This window comes from Astatotilapia calliptera, chromosome 13 (genome assembly GCF_900246225.1).
Source record: "Astatotilapia calliptera chromosome 13, fAstCal1.2, whole genome shotgun sequence".
NCBI lineage: Eukaryota > Metazoa > Chordata > Actinopteri > Cichliformes > Cichlidae > Astatotilapia > Astatotilapia calliptera.
The window spans coordinates 14,876,305-14,898,046 of NC_039314.1; the positions used below are offsets into that span (position 1 = coordinate 14,876,305).

A 21,742-nucleotide genomic window follows, 5' to 3' on the forward strand; every position below is an offset into this window, starting at 1 on the left:
GAGTTTCAGAGACAGCTGTTTGGAGAAAAACGTAGAGAAGTAAGGCTGACATGATTTGGACATTCACAGAGGAGGAATAGTGAAAATGGAGCTGGGTGGCTAGAGGAAAAGAGCAAGGGTTGGTGTGATGGTGTGAAATATAATATATAATGATACCTGTTAAGCAGTTCGTTATATTTTTTGCTGTGTTTAACAACGTCTACATTTTTACCGGCTGTAAAACAAAACAAAACAAAAAAAATTATGTAGCCTAATAGCTGGATTATCTTAATTAGCTCAGATGTTACATTTTAATTTTGACCTAAGCATGTCCAAACCTTTACGATCAGTGGTAACAGACTATTGTTCTTCTTTATATTCCTACATGAAGTAAGGAAGTGCTGGAATTATCACCACCATATGCACACGATTACAAGTAAATATTTGAACTACTATGTCTACCGTCTGCTGGCTGTGGAGCGCGGATGGGGTTTCCATTCTGCGCATGCGCGTTCTCTATCCGTAATAGACCGGTGCAGGGAGACAACGGTAAGCACTGTTGACAGTGTTTTAATGAAAATCTTTATTACCTAAATAATTATAAATATTTAATGTAAATGTAACGTGCACTCTTAAATTGCATGCAAGAGAGAGCCTGCCGTCATTATGCTGTGTATTATTATGCTTTTAAAAGACTGGTTATTCACTGCAAGAGCCTGCGAGCTTAATTCGGGCCTCGCTTTCGACAACAAATCTAGCACGAGGCTAATCTGGCAACAAAGCTAACGATGCGAAAATGCTACGTGTTAGCTCTATATGTGTTGCTATCGTATCTGTCGTACAGTAGCCATGCTGCATTTTAATATATTTGCAGTTAAACTGGGGACTTTTGAAAGGTGCTGCCTAAGCAAAATTAACGTAGCTACAAAAGCTCGAGTCAGCTTGTTGTTACCTTCAACAATAACAACATTAGCTCACTAGACAAACGGAAACGTTAAGTAGCCTAGCTGCTCACGTTAGCATACTCTCAGTGAGTAGCTAACGTTAGCTGGACAGCCTTTGAGCCCGTTTTGGTTGCTGTGTCAGCATATGCTAATCTGAAGAGTCCTGGAGATAACTATGAGAACACTCTTTCCCACCTCATTAAATAATTAGTATAGTTTTCTTTTTGGATTCCCTCGTGTTGCCTTACTATCATAGAAATAGTATACTACATATGTGAAGATTATTTTGGCAAGTGCACTCAGCGTCAACATCATCACCATGAGCTGTGAGTAAGGTTCTGATAAATGTCTTTTCTGTAGACAGAAGTCAGTTGTTTTTTTTTATAGAAGGGAAAAATTGGCCTATCAGAGTTAAAATGCTTCACCGGACGTGGTTTTAGTCTTCATTTGTTGTTCTGTGCACCCTTGCCTTGCCCTTGTTATGTGTAACATGCTTTGCAAAGTAAATGGTGACATAAGTTAAAGCCAGGCCAGACTGGCTTTTGACTGTTATACATCCACCACAAGTAACATCTACTCTTGCACATGCAGTGTGTCACACAAAAACACAAGCTGGTACTCCAATAGGCACTTAAAGAGTAGCTGCTGGCATTCAAGCAAGTTCAAGTTCTGCCTCTAGAGTCATGACCGTGTGATCAAATTGCTACTAATACTCCTGATTTTTGGTTTATGTTTATAGTGATAGCATTGGCCTGGAGAAGAAAGGCTGCCCTTAATCTGAATGAGTCATGGCCCAGTTCGGGGGACAGAAAAATCCACCGTGGGCGACTCAGTTTGCTGCCACAGCAGTGTCCCAGTCAGGCCACACAGGACAGTCTCTGGACCTCAACAGCCTGCACTGTGAGTATAGCAAAATCAGATCAAATGTCATTAGCACTTTACCCGGCGGTGCAATTACACTCACGTTTCACATTATACCCCACACCCCCACAGCTCTTGGAGTGCAGCAGCCGTCTCTTCTGGGAGCATCTCCTGCTGTTTACTCTCAGCAGTCAGCCTTGGCTGCAGCCTCTCTCAGCAACCAGTCTGCTGCAAACTATCAGCTTTCTCAGCAAACTGCTGCTTTGCAACAGCAAGCTGCAGCAGCCGCTGCAGCAGCATTACAGCAGGTCAGTCACAAAAGAGTAATGCTAAGCACAGTAAGACGTGTGTGTCTTTTCCCTGGTCACATTTGACGCTCTTTGCTACTGCCCCCCTTTTGTTTTTTTTAAATGTCCATAGTCTCAAATCAATACAGCGCTTCAGCAGTATCAACAACAGCAACAGCAGCAGCAACAACAGCAGCAACAACAGCAGCAACCTCCCCAACAACCCCCCCAGCAGCAGCTGTACAATGTACCTCATCAGGTATCTTGCCGGCCTTTACTTTTATTTGTGTCACACCTTATTTCCTTACATTGGAAAATATCCTTTTCAGTTTAGAATCTTATTGACATTGTGCTTTAAATTTAGATTTCTCTGATTGTTTTATATAGCATCACCGTATGATGTGTTACAGTAGACTGAACGGTCGTTTGGAAACTGACCATAAGTTTGCTAAATCTTAAAGTTTTGTAAGATCACTTTGAAATCTTTAAAATTAACATAAAATCCATTTCTGCTATTTTTTTTAGCCACTTTTTGATTTTTTTTCCCCAAGACAATGTAATGTAAATATGTAAATAAGGTAATTGTAATTTGATACGACTGCACAGCATGTTTACATCTTTCGCTAGATGGATCGTATTATTTATGTTGTAAGAATCTGTTAGTGAGCAAACAGCTGTTGGGAGCATTATGACAGCACAAGATGTGTCTTTGCTTTGGGTGTAAATCTGTTGTTTCATTTCAACAAAAAAAAGTTTTCCAAGTTCACTTTTTTTTTTCTCTTCTTAATTCAGCTTCCACAGCCTCAGCAGGCACTCATTTCTCAGGTAATGTGTTTACAAAAACATATTCAAACAAACTCAAGCTGCTACATAGGACAGATCTCGGTGTCTATCTGCCCTATCTGTTTACATGTTAGCTGGCAATTATGCTCGGTTGTGGACACAGACAAGGGCAGCTGCTCCAGACGAGGTGCAGCAGCTACACCCTGTCTGCTCTCATACTGTCACACTTTTTCAAGTACTACAGTTTTTTTGTGGACGTTTGCACAGAGCATTTGAATAATCAAACTATCATTTAGGTTGAATTTTTTTCCAGATGACCATATCAAAGCATATTTCCTTATTATTTATTATTATTTTTAAGGTTCTTTTTCTTGAAGCTTTGTGTTTAATGCATATAGAAATAGAAAAGTTAGCTATCAAGCGATCTCCCTTGGTATATTTTAGATGTACCACTAAAATGTAATTTTAGTGTTTTGATTCTTCTTTCTTTTCCTGACCCTCAGCCCCCTGTCGCCCTGCCCACGAGCCTGAGCCTGTCTAACCCACAGCAGACAGCCCAAATTACTGTGTCTTATCCCACACCACGTTCAAGCCACCAACAGCAGACGCAGCCTCAGAAGCAGCGAGTCTTCACTGGTGTCGTCAATAAGCTGCATGACACGTTTGGCTTTGTAGATGAAGATGTCTTCTTTCAGTTAAGGTGAAAAAGGGTGGTCCTAACATCGCTCAGATTCTGTTACTTGGTGGTTTAATAAAATTAACACTTTCACTAGAGGTTTTTTTAGTGTATAAATTGCACATACAATCCCTTTTCTTGCACCATTGTTAGCCTGCATAGGACCTTATTTATCATCCATAACTTAAAGAGCTACAAGTTTGCTTCTGTGAATCTGAAAATGATACAGCATTACAAACAGATTTTCTTATGTGTTTTTGTATATATTTGTATTTCATAGTGCTGTGAAGGGGAAGACTCCCCAGGTGGGTGACAGGGTCCTAGTGGAAGCTGTGTACAACCCGAATATGCCATTCAAGTGGAACGCCCAGCGCATCCAGACTTTACCTCAACTAGCAAATCAGTCGGTGAGAATGTTCAAACGTTGCATTTTGGAGCACAGCATTACAGTTTGTGGCTTTGTATTGTATTGAAATGCATACTTTCAGCTTTAATTTAAGGAGTTTCACAAACGCATTGTATTTCAAATGTAGAGGTATTTATACAGTCCCTTATTCTGAGAATTAGGAACTTTACTTTTTTTCATATTATAATCACAATTATATCAGCACCAGTGTTTTCATGGAGTTCATTATAAAGTTAAGCACACAAACCTTTTACTGGTTTTAGTGTTTAAGTCCTTATTTACTGTAATAAAAATCATATCAGTTTTTCATGTTTGAATAAACTCCCACTGTTGCAAAGTGTTTAAATGCAATTTAGCGCTTAATGCACAGCAAACACGTTCTCATCATCTGAAACTGGTGGGGTTACTTCCAATTACAACAAATGTGCTCAGACTTTCTAGTCTTGCTATGAGTGTTTATTTATTTTATTTTTCCTTTTCAAAAAAAAATCTTAGTCCTGCTTTCTTTCTTTTTTTTAACTGTTGTGTTTTCCATCCCTCCTAGCATCAGCAGCAGCCTCAGCCTTTACCTCAAGCTTCCCCACAGCTCGGCAGCCTTTACAATGAGCCAGGGATGCAGCTGCGCTACTCGGACATGCACACCACTGCGGACAACAGACAAAATGTAACCCCTTAGATGTGAATCACAGACTTTTTGTGTTCTTTCTCTCGGCTTGTTTTTTCATTTTTGTTTTTTTTTGTTTTTTTACTTTGAAAGTGGTGAGCAAAATGCCAAACCTGGCTGCTCACTAAGTATATTAAATGTCTTTACAAATACGCTTCTTGATGACAAATATTATTATACTAATCATTGTCTTTTAACGTGAGAAAGCATCATGATTTTCTGACAGTATAAAGCTGTACATCAGAGATGTCTCTTAAACTGACAGTAAACAGGGCCTCATATATTTCTTATCAAAAGGTTTTTCCTTTAAACAAGTCAGAACCTGCTGTATTACTTTTAGCAGGTTAACTGAAATAACTTTGAGATCAAAGCTGCACGTCAGCTTTCCTTTGATTAGGACAACCTTTAAGGAAACCCCTGTTGAGATTTCTACAAGTCTTTGATTTAAACATATTCAGACCTTCTTCTAAGCAGGTGCTGACCAAGATTTTATTTGTTGCACAGCTGGCATGTTATTGATCGTTTCATGTCTGCATTTAAAGATTTTTTTTAACCTCCTTTTTCTTTGTTACTTTTTATGTAGAACCAGCCTCAAGCTTCGAGCATGATGAAGGCAGCCCCCACCATGCTGCAGTCACTACCTCCCCCGACCACATTCAGTGTTCCAGCCCAGGCTCCCCCTCCGTCTCTTCTGCAGGCACAGCTGTCTGCTGCTTCTCTTGCCCCTCTTCTCCAAAACCCTCCTCAGCCTCTGCTGCCACAGCCTCCGCCCAAAGGTACAGTACTTGTCAGTGGCATTTATCTAGCGTTTCCTTGTAAAGCAGTCTGAACAACTAGTAATGATGAGTGTTATTTGTGCTGCTGTTTTGGTACCACCTTTGAACACAGAATAGTATGTGTAGTAAGGAAGTGGTTTGCATTCTTGTCATTGCCAGAAGTGTTTCCCGGGGGTCTCCTCCAGCCCCCAGTGAGAATGATGGCACAGCCGCAGCCTGTCCGAAGAATTGAGCCTCCGCCTCGTTTCCCCACTCGCAGCGATCGAGGCCCTGAGCTCATCCTCAGGACTAAAGAAGAACGCAGGTGAGATGGCAGACCATATAATTACTACATCATACACCTATTCCACATCCATTTCATCCTCCTGTTCATTAGAAGTAATAAGTCATTAAGTTTTTAAAAAATTGATTCTTTAACAGAGACAGAGACCGTGAGCGCAGGCGATCAAGAGAACGGTCACCCACACGCAAACGTTCCAGAGACCGTTCACCGCGACGTGACCGCTCCCCAAGACGGCCTCGCAGAGTTGTACCTCGCTACACTGTCCAGTTTTCCAAGTTCAGCTTAGATGGGTATGTATATTGTTTCCTTTGTTAAAAACACATCATCCTAGATATGCCACATGTTAGCATAATACTGTACAGCAGGATGTGGCGCCCCAGTTTGAAATCTGAAAGCCTTCTTGTGTTCTGCAGCTCCAGCTGTGACATGATGGAGCTGAGGAGGCGCTACCAGAGCCTCTACATTCCCAGTGACTTCTTTGATGCTGTCTTCACCTGGGTGGATGCCTTCCCTTTTACGCGACCCTTCCAGTTTAGTAACGCTTGTAACTTCCACATTTTGCACAAAGAGGTGGATCCTCTAGTCAAGAACACGGCTGTGCTGGACCCTCCTGACGCCAACCATACCTACAGTGCTAAGGTACGACTGCCAGTGCTAAATAAGTTGCAACAATATAAGTAATGTAAAAAAACTTTTCAAATAATAAACTTAACAGTAATCAGCTTTAACTGCAGTGTGTATATCATAGCACTGCAGCATTAAAGTGAAAGTAAATCAGAAAATGATAGGCTTGTATATAGTTGTCATGTTTGAGCTGTGCATATGTCATCTTTAGGTGCTTACAGAGGTACATACCCTACAGCCAAAAAGGCTTCATATACCATTCATTCTGTTAAAGCTGGTAATGCTAAATGGCAGCTAGAGGTGTGCAAGCCATCACCCACAGCTTTTCAACTAATCCTTGACTGTGACTGTTAACCCTCTATAGTAGGAAATGTTATGTTGGTATTTGTAGTATCTTTGTACACCTCTGACACAGTGTAAAGAGTGTGAATAGTAACAGCTGCCATCATAAGAGCCTCCGAATGAAGACGTGTATTTTCATAGGAACGCATTAGTGAGACAAAGCAGTGATGAAGAGGCGTAATTACTGACTGAACTCTGACATTTTATACAAAGGGAATGCAGACCATAAATTGTGTAAAACATGGCATTTGACTTAAATAGTATAGAAAGGATTATAACTTTAATGTGGCCTCTTCCATTTTTCAGGTGATGCTGCTGGCTAACCCCAGTATAGAGGAGCTCTATCATAAGTCCTGTGCTCTGGCAGAGGACCCACAGGAAGTCAGAGACTCCTTCCAGCATCCTGCTAGACTGATTAAGGTATGTCAAACCCTTTAGAATGCACAGGAGCTGACGATGATGTAGTAATCCTATTCCATTGCTGAATACTCAGTGTGGAAAGCTATAAACTGATGTCAGCTCCCTTGTGTTAATTTACCTGTGGTGTATTATTTGTTTCACCTTTCCCTGAAAGCTATTTCTAATGCTGTATAGTACAAACAACAGTGAGATCAGAGATAGATTTTTATTGTCAGAGCTCACTTTACAGTGACAAATAGAGTTGACAGTAAGTTTCTTTTCTTGCTCCAAGTCTGCCTTGATGGCTTTTCAGTGTGCCACCAAGAACCAACAGGCTGCTTCAGTGGGAAAATTAGCTACATTTTTTGGAGGGCGGATCATCAGCATCAGAATTCCTACAAAGCTTGTGGAACTACAGTCACGCACATTAGCCGCCATCTCTGGAGAACAGTTACACTGACAGCTTGTTGGGTTTGCATCTGATAACATAGTTGCTATTGTGGGCCAGTAATATTGAAAGATTAATAGACCAGTGCTAACCTGAATATCGCTCACTGTATGAATGACAACTTCAGGCCATGATGCTGTAAAACGGGGGTTGCATCTTATGTCTGGAGATTTGCAGAGGTAGAGAGGTGTGTGTGTGTGTGTGTGTGTGTGTGTGTGTGTGTGTGTGTGTGTGTGTGTGTGTGTGTGTGTGTGTGTGTGTGTGTGTGTGTGTGTGTGTGTGTGTGTGTGTGTGTGTGTGTGTGAGTGTGTGAGAAAGGGGGCGACCTGCAGGGGGAATTCATTCTGGCATTTACATTTCTGTGTTATGTTTGAAGCATCCTCTGTGTCTGCAAGAGGAAAGGTCAGAAAATGAGAATATTGCACAAATTTATTAGACGTGTGATTATTTGGACATACTGCTGATGCTTTTCTGTTTTTGTCTCTATTCTCTTTGCTCTTTCCACTCTCCGCACCTTTGTTTCCCATATTCCCATTCCCCATTTCCATCTAACCTGTACTCTGTGGCTCTCCTTGCACCTGTCTTTTTCTCCTTCAGTTTTTGGTGGGCATGAGAGGTAAAGATGAGGCCATGGCCATTGGTGGTCACTGGTCTCCATCTCTGGATGGAGCGGACCCAGAAAAGGATCCATCAGTCCTTATTAAGACAGCGATACGCTGTTGCAAGGCCCTCACAGGCATAGACCTTAGTCTGTGCACTCAGTGGTAAGCTCCGCTACTCTCATCAGTATTTATTGTTCTCACTGGTTGTGTTATAATTCTTAACGTTGTAACTAAAATCCTAAATTATCTGTAATGTACTGCATCTTTATGCTACCTCGATACTAAATCTTTCCTGGACATGTAGAGTGTGGTGTTCTGTTTTGTTTTCATTTTTGTTATATTAATGATTATTGTGCTGTTAATTTGCAATCTATTATTTACTATTATAATTTTTTGTGTTGTGTAATGTCGTTTTTTTTGGCCTTTTGTGTGTTGTAGTCTTGGCTCTCTCTTTCTGTCACACACTCTTATTCATATACACACATTTCATTGTGATGAAAAACCAAACGCATGGACTTGGTGGCTGGAAGCAGTAGCCTGGACCAGAAGACACTGCCATTACTTTTTGTTTTTCTTTTCTTTTCTTTTTCTATTCTCTCTGTTAAATATCTTACATATTTAACTGGCTTTCACTGTCCTGTTGATTCTGTCTCTCTTCACACAACCCTAATGTAGTACGTCAAGTGCATCCTAGGGCAAATGCAGAGTACTCATCCATAATTGGCTGAAGCTATAATGGGGATGAATTTTGGGGGTGTGATTATTAATTTTTTTAAATTTTTTATTTTCCTGTGATTGTCTGTCAACTTTTTCAAAATGGCTGCCATAACCTGTGCCAACAGTCGGAGAGCTGCAGACTGGGTCCATTTGTCTATGCTGTGTGTTGTGTGGGAGAAGGGTCACTGTAATGACCTGTACGATCATTGAGTGACCTGATGGGAGGGAGTAGCTGTAGAAGGCTCGCCCAATAGCAAGGCTTGCCTTTTATACTGTGCCCTGACCAGAATGTTTCTTTCCAATGCACCTTCTTCCTTTGCGACAGGTATCGTTTTGCAGAGATTCGCTATCATCGGCCAGAGGAGACACACAAGGGGCGGACAGTCCCTGCTCATGTGGAGACAGTGGTTTTGTTTCTTCCGGATGTTTGGCATTGTCTTCCTACCCGCTCAGAGTGGGAGGTGCTGTCACGGCGACTCCGGGAGCAGCTGGCTGAGAAGCTGTCGGCCGAGCGAAAGGAGGCAGATGGAGAACAGGCACTGAACCGCTAATCCCTCTCTTCTCATTTCCGCTTCTCACAGGAAGGCACAGGACTTACAAAAAAACAAACAAAAAACAAAAAACCCCAGACACACACACACACACACACACACAAAATACAAAGCACACCTCACCTTGCACGCACACAGATACGAACCCAGGCATATTACGGCTCCACCAAACCTCACCTAGGTTTCTTCTGTTTATTCCTCCACCTGTCCCCTTTTCCTCTGCTCCAACTCCTCCATTCCTCCATCAGCACTCCCACCTTCCCTCACATCCAGCAGACACACACAGTGGAAGCAGTGAGACTAGGTTGTGTTGTGTAGGCCCCGGTCGCAAATGGTAAAACAGCTTCCAGTTGCTTAAACACCACACAATTGGGTGCTAATCTTGTTCAGTATTTTATGTTAATGTTGGCATTTGTTTTGCATTATTATAAAAAGGCATCTGCTTGCAGATTGATTGAGAATGAGTTTAAATTTGAACCAGTGATCAATTGTTAACACTGGGACCCATCATTTACAAACGTACTGGAATCTGTGGAGTCAGTTGCGCTCACATAATGTGTTTGTTGTAGAGAAATGTGTATTTCTATATGATTTTTCACATCAATTTGATATCGTCTGACTTCGAAAAGAGAACCTCCCCTAAGTCCTGCTTCTTGTCTGTTCTTGTTGTTGGATTCTACACTTTCATTTGGACTATATGTAGAATTTGGTTTTTCCAGGGCAGTTGGTTGGACAGAAGGACACATGGCTCCTATCTGACGTAGGTGTATAAAACCCATAAATGGCAATACCCCAGTCATAGAGCATGGTAGGGCCAGCCTATCCTCACTCCGTTTGGAGGCCAGCTTCATTCACCTGATGTACCTACACACCTTTTGGACACACCTCTCATTGATTTTTACCTTTTTTGTGTTCCACAGATTGATTGATTGGCAGCTGGGGGGGAGCATTTCTGTTGTTTTTTTATTATTATTTATTTAATTTTATTTATTTTTTTATAAGAGCTAGAGAGCTTCCCTGTGTACGCTTCAGTAGCAGTGGACTTAAACACAGTCGAGAGCTCACTAGGACAAGAGAATGAAAGACAAATGAGGCCTTGCTTCTTGCACGGATCAACTTTAAAGCTCACTAGGACCATGAGTGCTATGCTGACTGTTTGTTATCCCACCTCTTTCTCTCCCTCTGCCTGTCTCTATCTTAATGATTTTCTGTCAAGGAGGAAGAGGAGAAGGATGACGATGATTCGAAGGACGTTAGTACTCCCACTCACTGGGCTAAACTTGACCCGAAATCAATGAAGGTGCGTAAAGCTGGTGCAGGTATGAGTAGGGACCAGGACGAGAAATGTTCAACTTGCTTTTTCATGTCTGTTTTCTCCACTTGTAGGTAAATGACCTGCGCAGGGAGCTCGATTGTCGCTCTCTAAGCTCTAAGGGGTTAAAGTCACAGCTGATTGCTCGCCTCACCAAACAGCTAAAGGTGGAGGAGCAGGTAGAGGAGTCCAAGGAGCCCGAGAAAGTAGAGACCAAGGATGTGGAGGAAGAGGAACCAGCACGCACTGAGGATGACAGAGAGGTACAGATACATTTTTTTTTTAAGCCTTTTATATATAACAAAATCTTTTCAGTAATTAAGGTTAATTTTAAATTCCACCTGATGGATACTTTTGTCTGTCAGGAGGAGGAAAAGAAGAGGCAGGAGGAGCTTGAGCGCCAGCGGAGAGAAAGGCGCTACATCCTTCCTGATGAGCCTACCATCCTTGTACACCCAAACTGGGCAGCCAAGAACGGCAAATTTGACTGCAGTGTCATGTCCCTGAGTGTGTTACTGGACTACAGACTAGAAGACAACAAGGAGCACTCATTTGAAGTGAGAATTAATGCTCTGGGGTTTGTTACAAAGACCTGCAAACACACACATGTGATGTGTGTGTGTGTGTGTGTTTGCTTTCTTTACAGGTTTTTTTAATATTCTGTCTTCTTTCTGTACAGGTTTCTCTGTTTGCTGAGCTTTTTAATGAGATGCTGCAGAGAGATTTTGGTTACCGCATATATAAAGCCCTCGCTGCGCTTCCTACCAAGGATGAGAAGAAGGAGAAGAAAGCCAAAAAAGAGGCTGAAAAGAAAGAGGCTGAAAAGCGTGAAATGAAGAAGGAGAAAGAAGAAGAGAACGAAGAACCGACAGCAAAGAAGACCAAAGAAGATGAGGAAGAGAAGAAAAAGGTTTCTGCAGCTTTTCAGGTTTTTACTGTTTGTCTGGTAAATGTGAGTTTTTATGTCATTGTCATTTTTTTTAAATTAGTCTGAAGAAAAGACAGTGAAAAAGGAGGAGTCTCGAGATGAAGAGGAGAATGAAGATGATGGCAGCACAGCCAATGCTGAAGAATATGATCCCATGGAGGCTGAAGATGCAGATGATGATGATGATGATGGTACTATACTCTTCTTGATTAAATGAATGATTTGGAACTGTGTACTACTTGGGATATTTTCTTTTCACAAAGACACAAAATGGTTTTAAGAAATAATATTTCTGATTGTTTATTAGACAAAGATGATGACGACTCCACTGACAGAGACAGAAAAGACCGCAAAGATGACCGAAAATCATCGAAAGAGAGGTCCTCCAAAGATAAGGTTGACTCTATGTTGTTATAGACACGTTGGTGAGGTGTAGATGTTGTTCAGAAAGTTGTTTTTTAATGAGCGTGGTTGTCGTTACACTAGGAAAGGAAACAGATGATCACGCACAACAGGGAGCTGCTGATGGCGTTTGTCTACTTCGATCAGAGCCACTGTGGCTATTTACTTGAGAGAGACCTGGAGGAGATCTTGTACACACTGGGACTGCATCTCTCTCGTGCTCAGGTGAAAACACAAGCACATGGTCTTTCTGGTTCTGTGATTCTTACCCTGTCAGACCTTCTTTTTCACTTTGCTTTAAGACACGTACCGTCAGCCTTACAGCTCAGTAAATCTGTCTTGTTGATTTCTGTTTTCAGATAAAGAAGCTTTTGAACAAACCTGTTGTCAGAGAATCGTGTTACTACCGAAAACTGACAGACAGGGGAAAAGATGAACCCATTCCTTCTTTCAATGAAGCCCAGATTGAAAATCTCACAGGTAAGCCTGAAGATATTTCTATTAGTGTGTCCTTTAATTTTCCATAAATTTCTTTTAAGCAGGATAGAGCGACAGATGCCAAATGACTTTATTTTGTATCACATTTCCTTTCTTAAGGTAACCGAGGACTGCTTCCTGCTTCTAAAACTCGTGCTCAGTCAGAGGCCAGCGAGTCTGGTAACCTGATCGTGTATAACGGAGCTATGGTTGACATCGGCAGCATGATGCAGAAGCTAGAGAAGAGTGAGAAGGCGAGAGAGGAAATAGAGCAGAAGCTTATGTTGCAGGATGCTAAAATGGGTACGTTTTGGATTGCATTATATGTCCTAAACTGCAAGCTACACTCTGTGTCAGTAGTCCCTCGGGACAATGATCTGGCTCAATTTGAGCATTGCTACAGAGAAGCTCAGTCTCACTTCATTCTCCGGACCATCCTTCTGTGATGTCTGGTGAAACGTGAACTGGGACATTGTATGTTGGATGGCAAAGAGGAGTCTGCAAAACTGAGTTTATTGTAAATTCAAACTGGAAACTGGAAATTAGTTAAAAGTTTGACTGTAACATAAACACAAACACAGTCTTCAAAGAAAAGGCAGGCAGTGTAGGACTGAACCTTATTTTCCTAGCAGAGAACAGACAGATTTACATGGCTTCGCTACAGTATACGTGCAGGAGTGTAAACAAGTTAGAGCATATGTAACATATTATTAATCTACAGGAGAGGAGTCTTCCTACTGCCCTTACCCCATATTTTGCCCTTACCACATGTTTGTGAATGTTTAATGTTGGCATTTATAGACGCTGATGTTTACTGCCAGTCCACAATGTCCACGACTGAGCTGTTTCTTTGCTGTTGCGAGGATACCGCCACATTGGTTGCTTATGATTACACTGACATGGAAGAAATACTAAAGCACAGGCATTCATAAAACATTAATGAGAGGTTACTGACCAGCTGTGCACATATTGTATAACAATCGTTTGTTAATCACAAACTGACAGCACAGACCTTTGTCACCAAGATGGTGGACTAACTTGAGAGGCAGTTAAATGTAGTGTATAGTTACGATGATTGGACGTTTTATTAGGTACACCTTGCTAATGTTAGGTTACATTCGTTGGCTGTAAGGAGTTGTTTTGGTGTGTGACAATCCCAGTAGATCAGCACTTTCTGAAATACTTCTGCAGGTCATCTTGACCTTGTTGCTAACATGTAACTGGCTGATTAGATATTTGTGTTAATGAGCAGTTGGACAGGTGTACCTAATAAAGTGGCTAGTTTTTACAGACTTCAGTGGGATACGCTGCTGTTTCCAGTTCCGATTTCATGTTTTACTGTGACCAGCGTTTGCCCACTGACCTGCTGTCTCTGTGATCCTGACTTGGTGTTGATTCTTTATCGCAGACGAAGACGCAAAGGTTAAAGCTCAGCTGGATCAAGCCAACAAATCTTTGTCGAGGGAGCTGGAGGAGGTGAAAAGCACTCTGAGCCAAACCGAGCAGACTCTGAAGACCGTGGAGGAAGAGAAGAAAGTCTACCGCGAGCTCCTGAGCAAATCAGCAAACTCACTGATGTCCACTGTGAAAGGAGTGCTGGAAGTGCTGAAGAAGGTGCAGCATGTTTAATCATAATGTCCTCCTGATTTCCATACACCTGTGGTCCTCAGGGGTCAAAAATGTCCCCACTTCATTTGAGTGTTTTTTTTTTTTTTTTTAAAGTATAAATTGTCAATCTTTTCAGTGTTGCATCTTAGTTTTACTTAAGACCAACACTAACACAAAATTGACCCTACATTTTAGGGCCACCAGACCTTGTTAGATAAAGTACACTCTGTTTTTGAGCGAAAATAAAACAAGACAATAAACTATTTAAACGTTTAGATAATTTTGACTATCTGACTAACTACAGAGTGCTGTATGTTGAACTTTAGTAAGAAAGTTTTTTGTTTTTTTTGAACCACTTAAAATTTTTAAATGGCAGCACGTAGTCACACCTGTGGTCCTCAGGGATCAAAAATGGCCCCATCTGGTTTGATTGATACTTAATTAACATGAAGTGGATTTTTCCCCCACTTTTATTTAAAACTTAATTCAAACATTTTTACGTTATTTCTTTATTCCATTTCAAATTTATGTCTGATAAAACCTCATTTATACGAAATGTTTCTTTGTTTTCGGGTAAAAAAATTAATTAAATGATCAGTTATCGTGATTATCGTTTCACAACCAGAGTTGGTTGTTTTAACAGATTATCACAGACGGGTTTATGTCAAAGTTAATTTAGAAAGCTGTTTTTAAACTACAAGTTTTTTACTGGCAGCAAATAATCACATCTGTTGTCCTCTGGGCTCAAAAATGACCCCGTTTGCTTTGACTGTTTATAAAGCAACAAGTATAAAATATCATCCATCTCTGTGTTTCAAGGTTTTATTCAACTTTATTCCAACTCATTGCCTGACAGTTTTCTATATTTTGGCATGGTAGGAACACTAGCGCATGGGTCTGAGTGAAGGCAAACTTTCATGAGGACAAAGGCGTGTCCATATTTGACACAAGAGCAGGAGGAAGCTCAGGTTTATTCCTCTGCACTGGTCCCATCATGGACAGCTTTCTTTTCTGCAGTTGCAGGCCAAGGGTCATATACAGTAAACAAGTTGTTACAGGTGATTGTTTTCTTTTGGAAACCTTCTGCAATGTTAGGGACAACTTGCGTGCCCTGACTGCAGGACAGACGGTTTGCCATCGCACACTAGCATGTTCCATGTACAGCTGGACCTGCATCATATACTGCCCATGTTTTTTATCTCATAGTTCCCTGGTTTACTTGGGATGTTCTGTTGGAATGGACAGAGTCCTCTGAAGGGGACTTGGTGCTCATACAGTCACATCAGTACCAGGATCTCACATCACAGCAGGAGGAACACCCACTTGTTGCATACACCTCAAATGGGAGCACGTTTGTGTCATGAACGACGATCATCTATTGTGTCTTTATCATGAAATGATATCACTTTTGTGCTTCTATGGATTAATCTTGTGTCACTTTTAAAACTTCTCTACCAGACTCAGGATGTCATAAACTGGCTGTAGCGACTCTACTGGATGCACGGCAGTAAGAATCAACACACCCACATATGCCTACAGCTGCATTCGGTCCATTTTTCTTCCTCTCTCGTTGTCCCTCCTTGTTCGTCATTGAGTTGGCTGTAGAGCAGGTCATCTGCTAATTGGATGGTTGTTGGTTCAATCTCTGTGTGCTCTAGTCTGGAGTTCTTACCAAGGTGTCCTTGGGCAAGTTACTGAACCCCAACTTGGTCTCTGATGCATCCATCAGCATGTGAACGTTAAAAAGCAGAATACATGCAGAATACACTGTGTATAATGCTTTCAGTGCTCGAGTAGAAAAGCAACTGAAGGAGTATGGGACCTGGCACATGTGCTTGGACTGTGATAGATTGTCTTTCTCTGAGGCACATGAGAGAGTCAGGCATCGTCTGTCACTGGGAAGGATAGAAGACCAGATCAGTGTTTCCTCACATTACTGTAAATATTCCTCTGTCTCAGCTGATTCCTCTTTCTTGCTTGATTCTTTGTCTTCATCATAATTGAAATGGAAGATGTGCAGTCCTCTGACACATCTTCTATTTCAGTTTCACATTCTGAAACTTCAAGAAGCCCAGTCACTTTCTTTCCAAGCTCCTCAGACTACCATGTCCTGGATGCCTGAGAACCTACTTGAACATAGTTCAGATTCTTCATCACTTTTCTTCACTTCATAGCCTTCTTCCACTTCTGCAGGTGGCTGATGTGCTTTTTCAGAGAAAGGGTGGCATGTGCTCTAAATATTGACAATATTTTCTATATCTTCTAACCCTGGATCTTCCTGAACATTGATTCTTCCTCCTCATTATACTAGAGGACAATATATGCTTTGTTCTACTGGTCATTGCTTTACACAACATGGTTAAAAAAAAAAAAGTGAGCATACTTTGTGTATGTATTATTGTAGGGTCTACCTTACAATATGAAGCACCTTGATGCGACTGTTGTTGTGATTTTCCGCTGTATAAATACAATTTAATTGAATATAGAGCACTTGTCTCCTAATTGTGCTGCCTGCTGTCGTTGTTGTGGTTGTTATGACCAGTGCTTGACCCCACACATCAGTGATCCAAGATGTTTGAAAGCAGTATGGTGTGAAAATATGGCCCCTTGCAACACTTTGTACTTTGAGGTCATTTTTGTCCACGAGGACCACAGGTGTTATAAAATCCGATTAAAAACCCCATAAATAAATCAAATTACTTAAAATTTATTCCAATCATGCGTAGCATAGTAATGAATAACTTCTGTTATTTTCAGACCATTTGATGAATAAAAAACACATTTCGTTAGAGGACAAATGACCCAAGGACAACACAAGGGTTTGTTTACCTCGATGGAGGAAATGAGCTCATATTCACTTTACTGCTTTTTCCTTTACAGGATCAGGACATAGACGAGCCTGGCAGCGAAGTCGCCGCTGATCACAGTCGGACATCCCAGACGAACGGCGCAGATTAATAAGTGACAGATTTCAAAGGAATGAAGCTGATCAGTACTGATCATCTTAAACTGTAAATATTCACTACACGAGTAATTTGACTGTGTTATATTTGAACCCGTTGTCTCCCAAGTATGTTTAATTTAATGAATTAGTTCCCTTGTAATAATTTGACCACCTCCTCTGTTTCTGAGGAGTTACTTTTCTTACTTAGAGTAATTTTAACAATGACAAAGCTTTGAAGCGCTTATTTTCAAAGTGAGTTGAGTTGCTAGCATCTTTTTGCCATCGCGTTTGCTTTGCTAAGGCCGCTCACGTGCCACTCTGTAGATTTAAATGCAGGCCTGTGTGTGAGTGTTACTTGAATCTTGTTTTTTTTTTTTTTTTTTTTTTTTTTTCTAATAAGCAATAATGATGCTATTTATGTGCGAGAGTATTCATAAAATATTTAAAAGAAGCTAATTTTGGATGGAAGGAAGTGTTGGAGTGTTCCCGTGTGCTTCAGACAGAAGCACTTCCTTAACCAGCCCCTCTTTATTTCTCACAGCACTGCTCGGTTTGTAGTCCTTTTCTTTGGCTGGTTTAACAGGTTTCTGCAGGATTTTTTTCCCCCCACACACACACGGCTATGCATGGTTCCTGCCTGTCATGGACTTTTTTTTTCCTGTCTCATTGTATCCACCAACTTCTGCGCTGCCACTTTCATGTTTTACTGTGACCAGCGTTTGTCGTGTTTTCTGCTAAAGGAAACTAACACATGAACCAAAAGTTAAGCTTAATGAATGTGTGTTCTGCTGAAGGAATGAACACTTGAGATCCATCTCTAAATTGTGTGCATTGGTTTGGGTTCTTAACAAGAGGCACAGTTGCGTTTTAAATGTGCTCCAAAGCAGGCGATTTTATTTTTATATTGAAAATGCGCTCTATGGATGTCTTGTGCAAGAGTAAAGTGGTCCATTTTAACACTACCGTGTGTCTGCATTTCTTTTCTCCACTGTTTGTGTCACAGCAGGTATTTTGACTTGTCTTTATAGAAAAAAATGTTATTTGTTTATTTGCAAAGATAAGAGCACACTGAAAGAGATGAAAACTTAATAGAGCAGCTGCTGTGTGGGTTGCAGTGTTACACTGCTGACCAGCAGATGGCAGTAGAGTTGTAGCTCCTGGAAACTAGATTGATTTGAGGGATTAAACCAGGTTTAGTCCAACTCGTAGATTAGTTAGATACATGTTAGACAACTTTGTAAGCATTTTTAAGACATAAAATTAAATACAACCATGCCAGCAGTGCAGTTTTAACAATCTGTGATACACCCGTTGACCGCAGTTCCCTCACAACAAAGGATAGAGATGAAAAAAATGACTCATAATTTACAAAATAACTATTTTATGAAATCCATGTCATCATCCATAAGAAGCTGAGAAACATGTTAGTTGCAGGAGCCAAGGTGATAGTTCCATTTATATCCTCAGCACCAGGAAGCTTTTCCTGTTTAGACAGAGCTTTTTCTGGAGGAGTAAACACAACCGAGTAGGTAGATGCTGCCACTCTGACTCATTCAGGTCAAATGGTTGTTAAACTTTCTGATTTTTTTTAAAACAATGCATACAATTCCCTTATCAGATTTCAAAGATCTCTGATAATTACTCTGGTGTGATGATTTTATGAAGTTTAAAAGATTTTGTTTTTTGGTAGCAGTTTCTGTTCAAGCTCAGTAATAATGCAGTAATGGTGGTGTAATAAGGTTAAAACAAGCGGGTAATGGTTTTGAAATGGGAAGTTACTACTACTTAATTACAGTGTTGTCCACATAACAGCAAACTAATTCTCTTGCATCAACAGTAACAGTAATAGTACAGTAATATTACATTGAAATTTATGTTATATCCAAAAACTCGAGAGTAATTGCAAATATATATATGAGACAAGCCAAGTGTTACATTTTTTTCCCCCACAACGGGTGTTTCTGTTTCATCATCCTTTAAATCAGCAAGTGTAAAAACATCTCTGCATAATGCAGCACGCAGGGCTACAAACATCAGCATCCAACAGCAATGGGGCTGTTTAATAAACCTTCCCAGCTAATTACAACAAAAACTGATCGATCTTCTTCTCACAGCTTCACAAAGTACATGTGTTTATACTCACTGCTTCCGCACAGAGTGAGCTAAGGGGTTTTATTTCTGCCATCATTTTCTCATTTCTAATAGAAAGCCTTTTTTTGTGGATGGATCCACATATTTGATTTGGGCCTTCCTGAAACAACCCTATGATGGATTTGAGTTTTCAGAGGCAGAGCCTTCAGCTATTAGTCCTCTCTACTATGGAACCAGCTCCCAGCTTTGGACTCGGCGTGGACACCCTCCACTTTTAAGAACGTCTTAAAACTTTGATAAAGGTTATAGTTAAGGTTGGATCAGAAGATCCTGAACCATCTGCTCCAATAGGCTTTGGGTGCTGGGTGAGTTCCCATAATGCCCTGAGTGTTTCTTCTTCTCTCCTCCCTTTTCACTCTGTATTGAGACACGACTACTCTAGTAAGCCTTAGCGATTATTAAACTCTGACTCTCTCACCTATAGTTTACCTTTGCTCTCTTGTTTTCCCCTCACTCCCACCCAATCACGGTGGATGGCTGCCCCTCCCTGAGCCTGGTTGTGTTGGAGGATTCTTCCTGTCAAAAGGGAGTTTTTCCTTTCCACTGTTGCCAATGCTTACTCATAGGGAATTGTGTGATTGTTGGGGTATCTTTCTAATATTGTAGGTCCTCAGAATAAAACACCTTGAGGCAACTGCTGTTGTGGATTGGTGCTCTGTAAATAAAACTGAACTGTCTTTTATTGAATCATGGATCTACACTTCTCCTTTACTGGAGGTCTGTTGGTTCCAGTGAAAACCTCACAAGCCAACTGCTCATCAGCCTCTATTAGAAATACAATTTACTGTATTTCAATGCAAAGCTGTGCGTATTTACATTTATTTGACTAATTTACTTATTTGCTTTCACGTGACTCAGGTCACTTTTAATTAAAGTGTAAACAACACAAACCACATAAAATCTTTTAAAACTGTTTTTTAAGTTCTGATTTGGTCCCCCTTCTTTACAATCTGACCTCAGGCTGAAGTGTCAGATCACACATCATGTGACTTTAACGCTAAGCTCCCAACATCAACATCTCGACTCTGGTGAAGAGGTGTTGAGGTTGTCTAAGAGTGGTGATCGTTTGGATCACAACATTTTAGATGAAAATCTGTTTGTGTCACAAAAAGGAAGGAAATTTGCAAGGAAATGTGAATAGCTGAAGCGATTTATTAAAAAATCTGCAAGCGTAATTAGAAATACAGTATACAAGGCAAAAACAATGACTTTGAGAGTCAATATTAGGTATGAGGAGGACCTTTACAGTCCAAACATCCTTATGCAGGTTTCTTAAATTGTCTTTAAGTAGTGTTGAGGAATAGTTCTCCAGGCATCTTGCAGGACATTTAAAGTTCTTTTTTGGATGCTGTTCTTTGTTCTGCTCTCTGTCAGGATGATCCCACACTGCTTCAATAATGTAGAGGTCTGGGTCCTGGAGAGGCCAGTGCATGACTGATAATGTTCCACTGTATTTGTGCCATTTTTGCCATGCTAAAAAAAATGACTCTGTTGCCAATCGGATGCTTTCTAGATGGTATTTCATGGTGGATCAAAATCTGATGTTAATTTTCTGAGTTCATAATTCCAGCAATTTTAAAAAAAATCTCCAACACCACTGTCTGAAATGCAGCCCCATTATCTGAATGAAGACCATTATCTGATCAGTTGCTCTCTAAGGGGTCAACCCCCCTCCCCCTATAATCCTGTTTCTTCAGACAAAAAGGTTTTTGTTTGCCCCTCCAACCCGGGACTGTGCTACCAGGTGATGGATCTAAGTGGAGAAAAGTGCACTAAAACTAAAACTTAGACATCATTGAAGCGGACGTGGAGCACACCCAGGTTTTCTGCAGGCAGAGGTCCATACACTGACAGGCGAGATAACGTAATGGACTCAAGAGGAGAGCACAAGAGTGGCTGCCACGCATTTATCAGATGTGGTATCACTGAAGATGTTAAGGGTGTGACCGGAGTGTTTATCATGTAGAGTAGAGTTTGTCTGAGGAGCATTTATCTTTAAACGTTTTCCTCCCACCACTCTAAAACACATTCATTCATGTTCTTTAATAAAGCAGAATGTTGCTTTCTTTGTGCCTTTTATGCTTTTTCTTATATTTTGTCATACATATGTTCAAGTTATCACTGTGAGGGACATAAACAGGCCTCAGGCTGCTCTGTGTGATCAACTTGAGAGACTTTTTTAAGGCTTATTTTGAACATGCAAAGCTACTCTTCTACATGTCCTCTAGATGTAGGTCCTCTTTAATGTGCTTTTAGTGATTAATCATTTTATCTCTCATACTTTTCTGTCTGTGTTGTCGCAGGCAGCTGCAGACACTGTCCAGATGTGGAGTCTAATCTGTTATTTTATACTCCATTTAGACCTCATTAGTATCCAGTGTGATTAATTGAGATTCTACCCCAATTTTTAATGTAATCCCACTGCTCGGCTGTCCCACAAAGCATCAGAGGCGCTGCAGCTGTGGAACTGACAGCTAAATTTGTTCCCACCAAGAAACAGAGCTAGTGCACACTGGGGAAAAAAAGAGAAAGGGTTTACTTAGCAGGACACATCTCAGAGTGTTTCCAGCAGCATGTC

General features: G+C 40.8%; 1 protein-coding gene and 1 non-coding gene across 2 annotated transcripts; both read left to right on the forward strand.

Annotated features, from left to right (window-relative positions):
* The first annotated feature begins 448 nt into the window (after positions 1–448).
* Positions 449–17,975, forward strand: ccar1 (cell division cycle and apoptosis regulator 1). The gene is made up of 26 exons (XM_026189607.1): positions 449–528; positions 1,663–1,823; positions 1,917–2,092; positions 2,205–2,330; positions 2,864–2,896; positions 3,358–3,554; positions 3,811–3,937; positions 4,481–4,600; positions 5,184–5,376; positions 5,536–5,680; positions 5,797–5,949; positions 6,073–6,298; positions 6,932–7,045; positions 8,070–8,236; positions 9,117–9,327; positions 10,559–10,642; positions 10,729–10,917; positions 11,020–11,211; positions 11,334–11,564; positions 11,644–11,773; positions 11,890–11,978; positions 12,069–12,209; positions 12,344–12,464; positions 12,582–12,764; positions 13,870–14,075; positions 16,950–17,975. The coding sequence occupies exons 2-26, from the start codon at positions 1,712–1,714 to the stop codon at positions 17,025–17,027; spliced, it is 3,744 nt and encodes a 1,247-aa protein (XP_026045392.1). The 5' UTR covers positions 449–528; positions 1,663–1,711; the 3' UTR covers positions 17,028–17,975.
* On the forward strand, positions 7,078–7,142 carry LOC113035581 (small nucleolar RNA SNORD98). Its single transcript, XR_003274366.1, has one exon. It is a non-coding gene; the product is annotated as a small nucleolar RNA SNORD98 (small nucleolar RNA).
* Positions 17,976–21,742: the final 3,767 nt, after the last annotated feature.

Excerpts from the sequence above, each read along its gene's own strand:
- ccar1 (XM_026189607.1), top strand. The coding sequence starts at position 1,712 with ATGGCCCAGTTCGGGGGACAGAAAAATCCACCGTGGGCGACTCAGTTT. Across the intron at positions 5,950-6,072 it reads TCCAAGTTCAGCTTAGATGG|CTCCAGCTGTGACATGATGG; the intron begins GTATGTATATTG and ends TGTGTTCTGCAG. Across the intron at positions 11,565-11,643 it reads ATGAGGAAGAGAAGAAAAAG|TCTGAAGAAAAGACAGTGAA; the intron begins GTTTCTGCAGCT and ends TTTTTAAATTAG.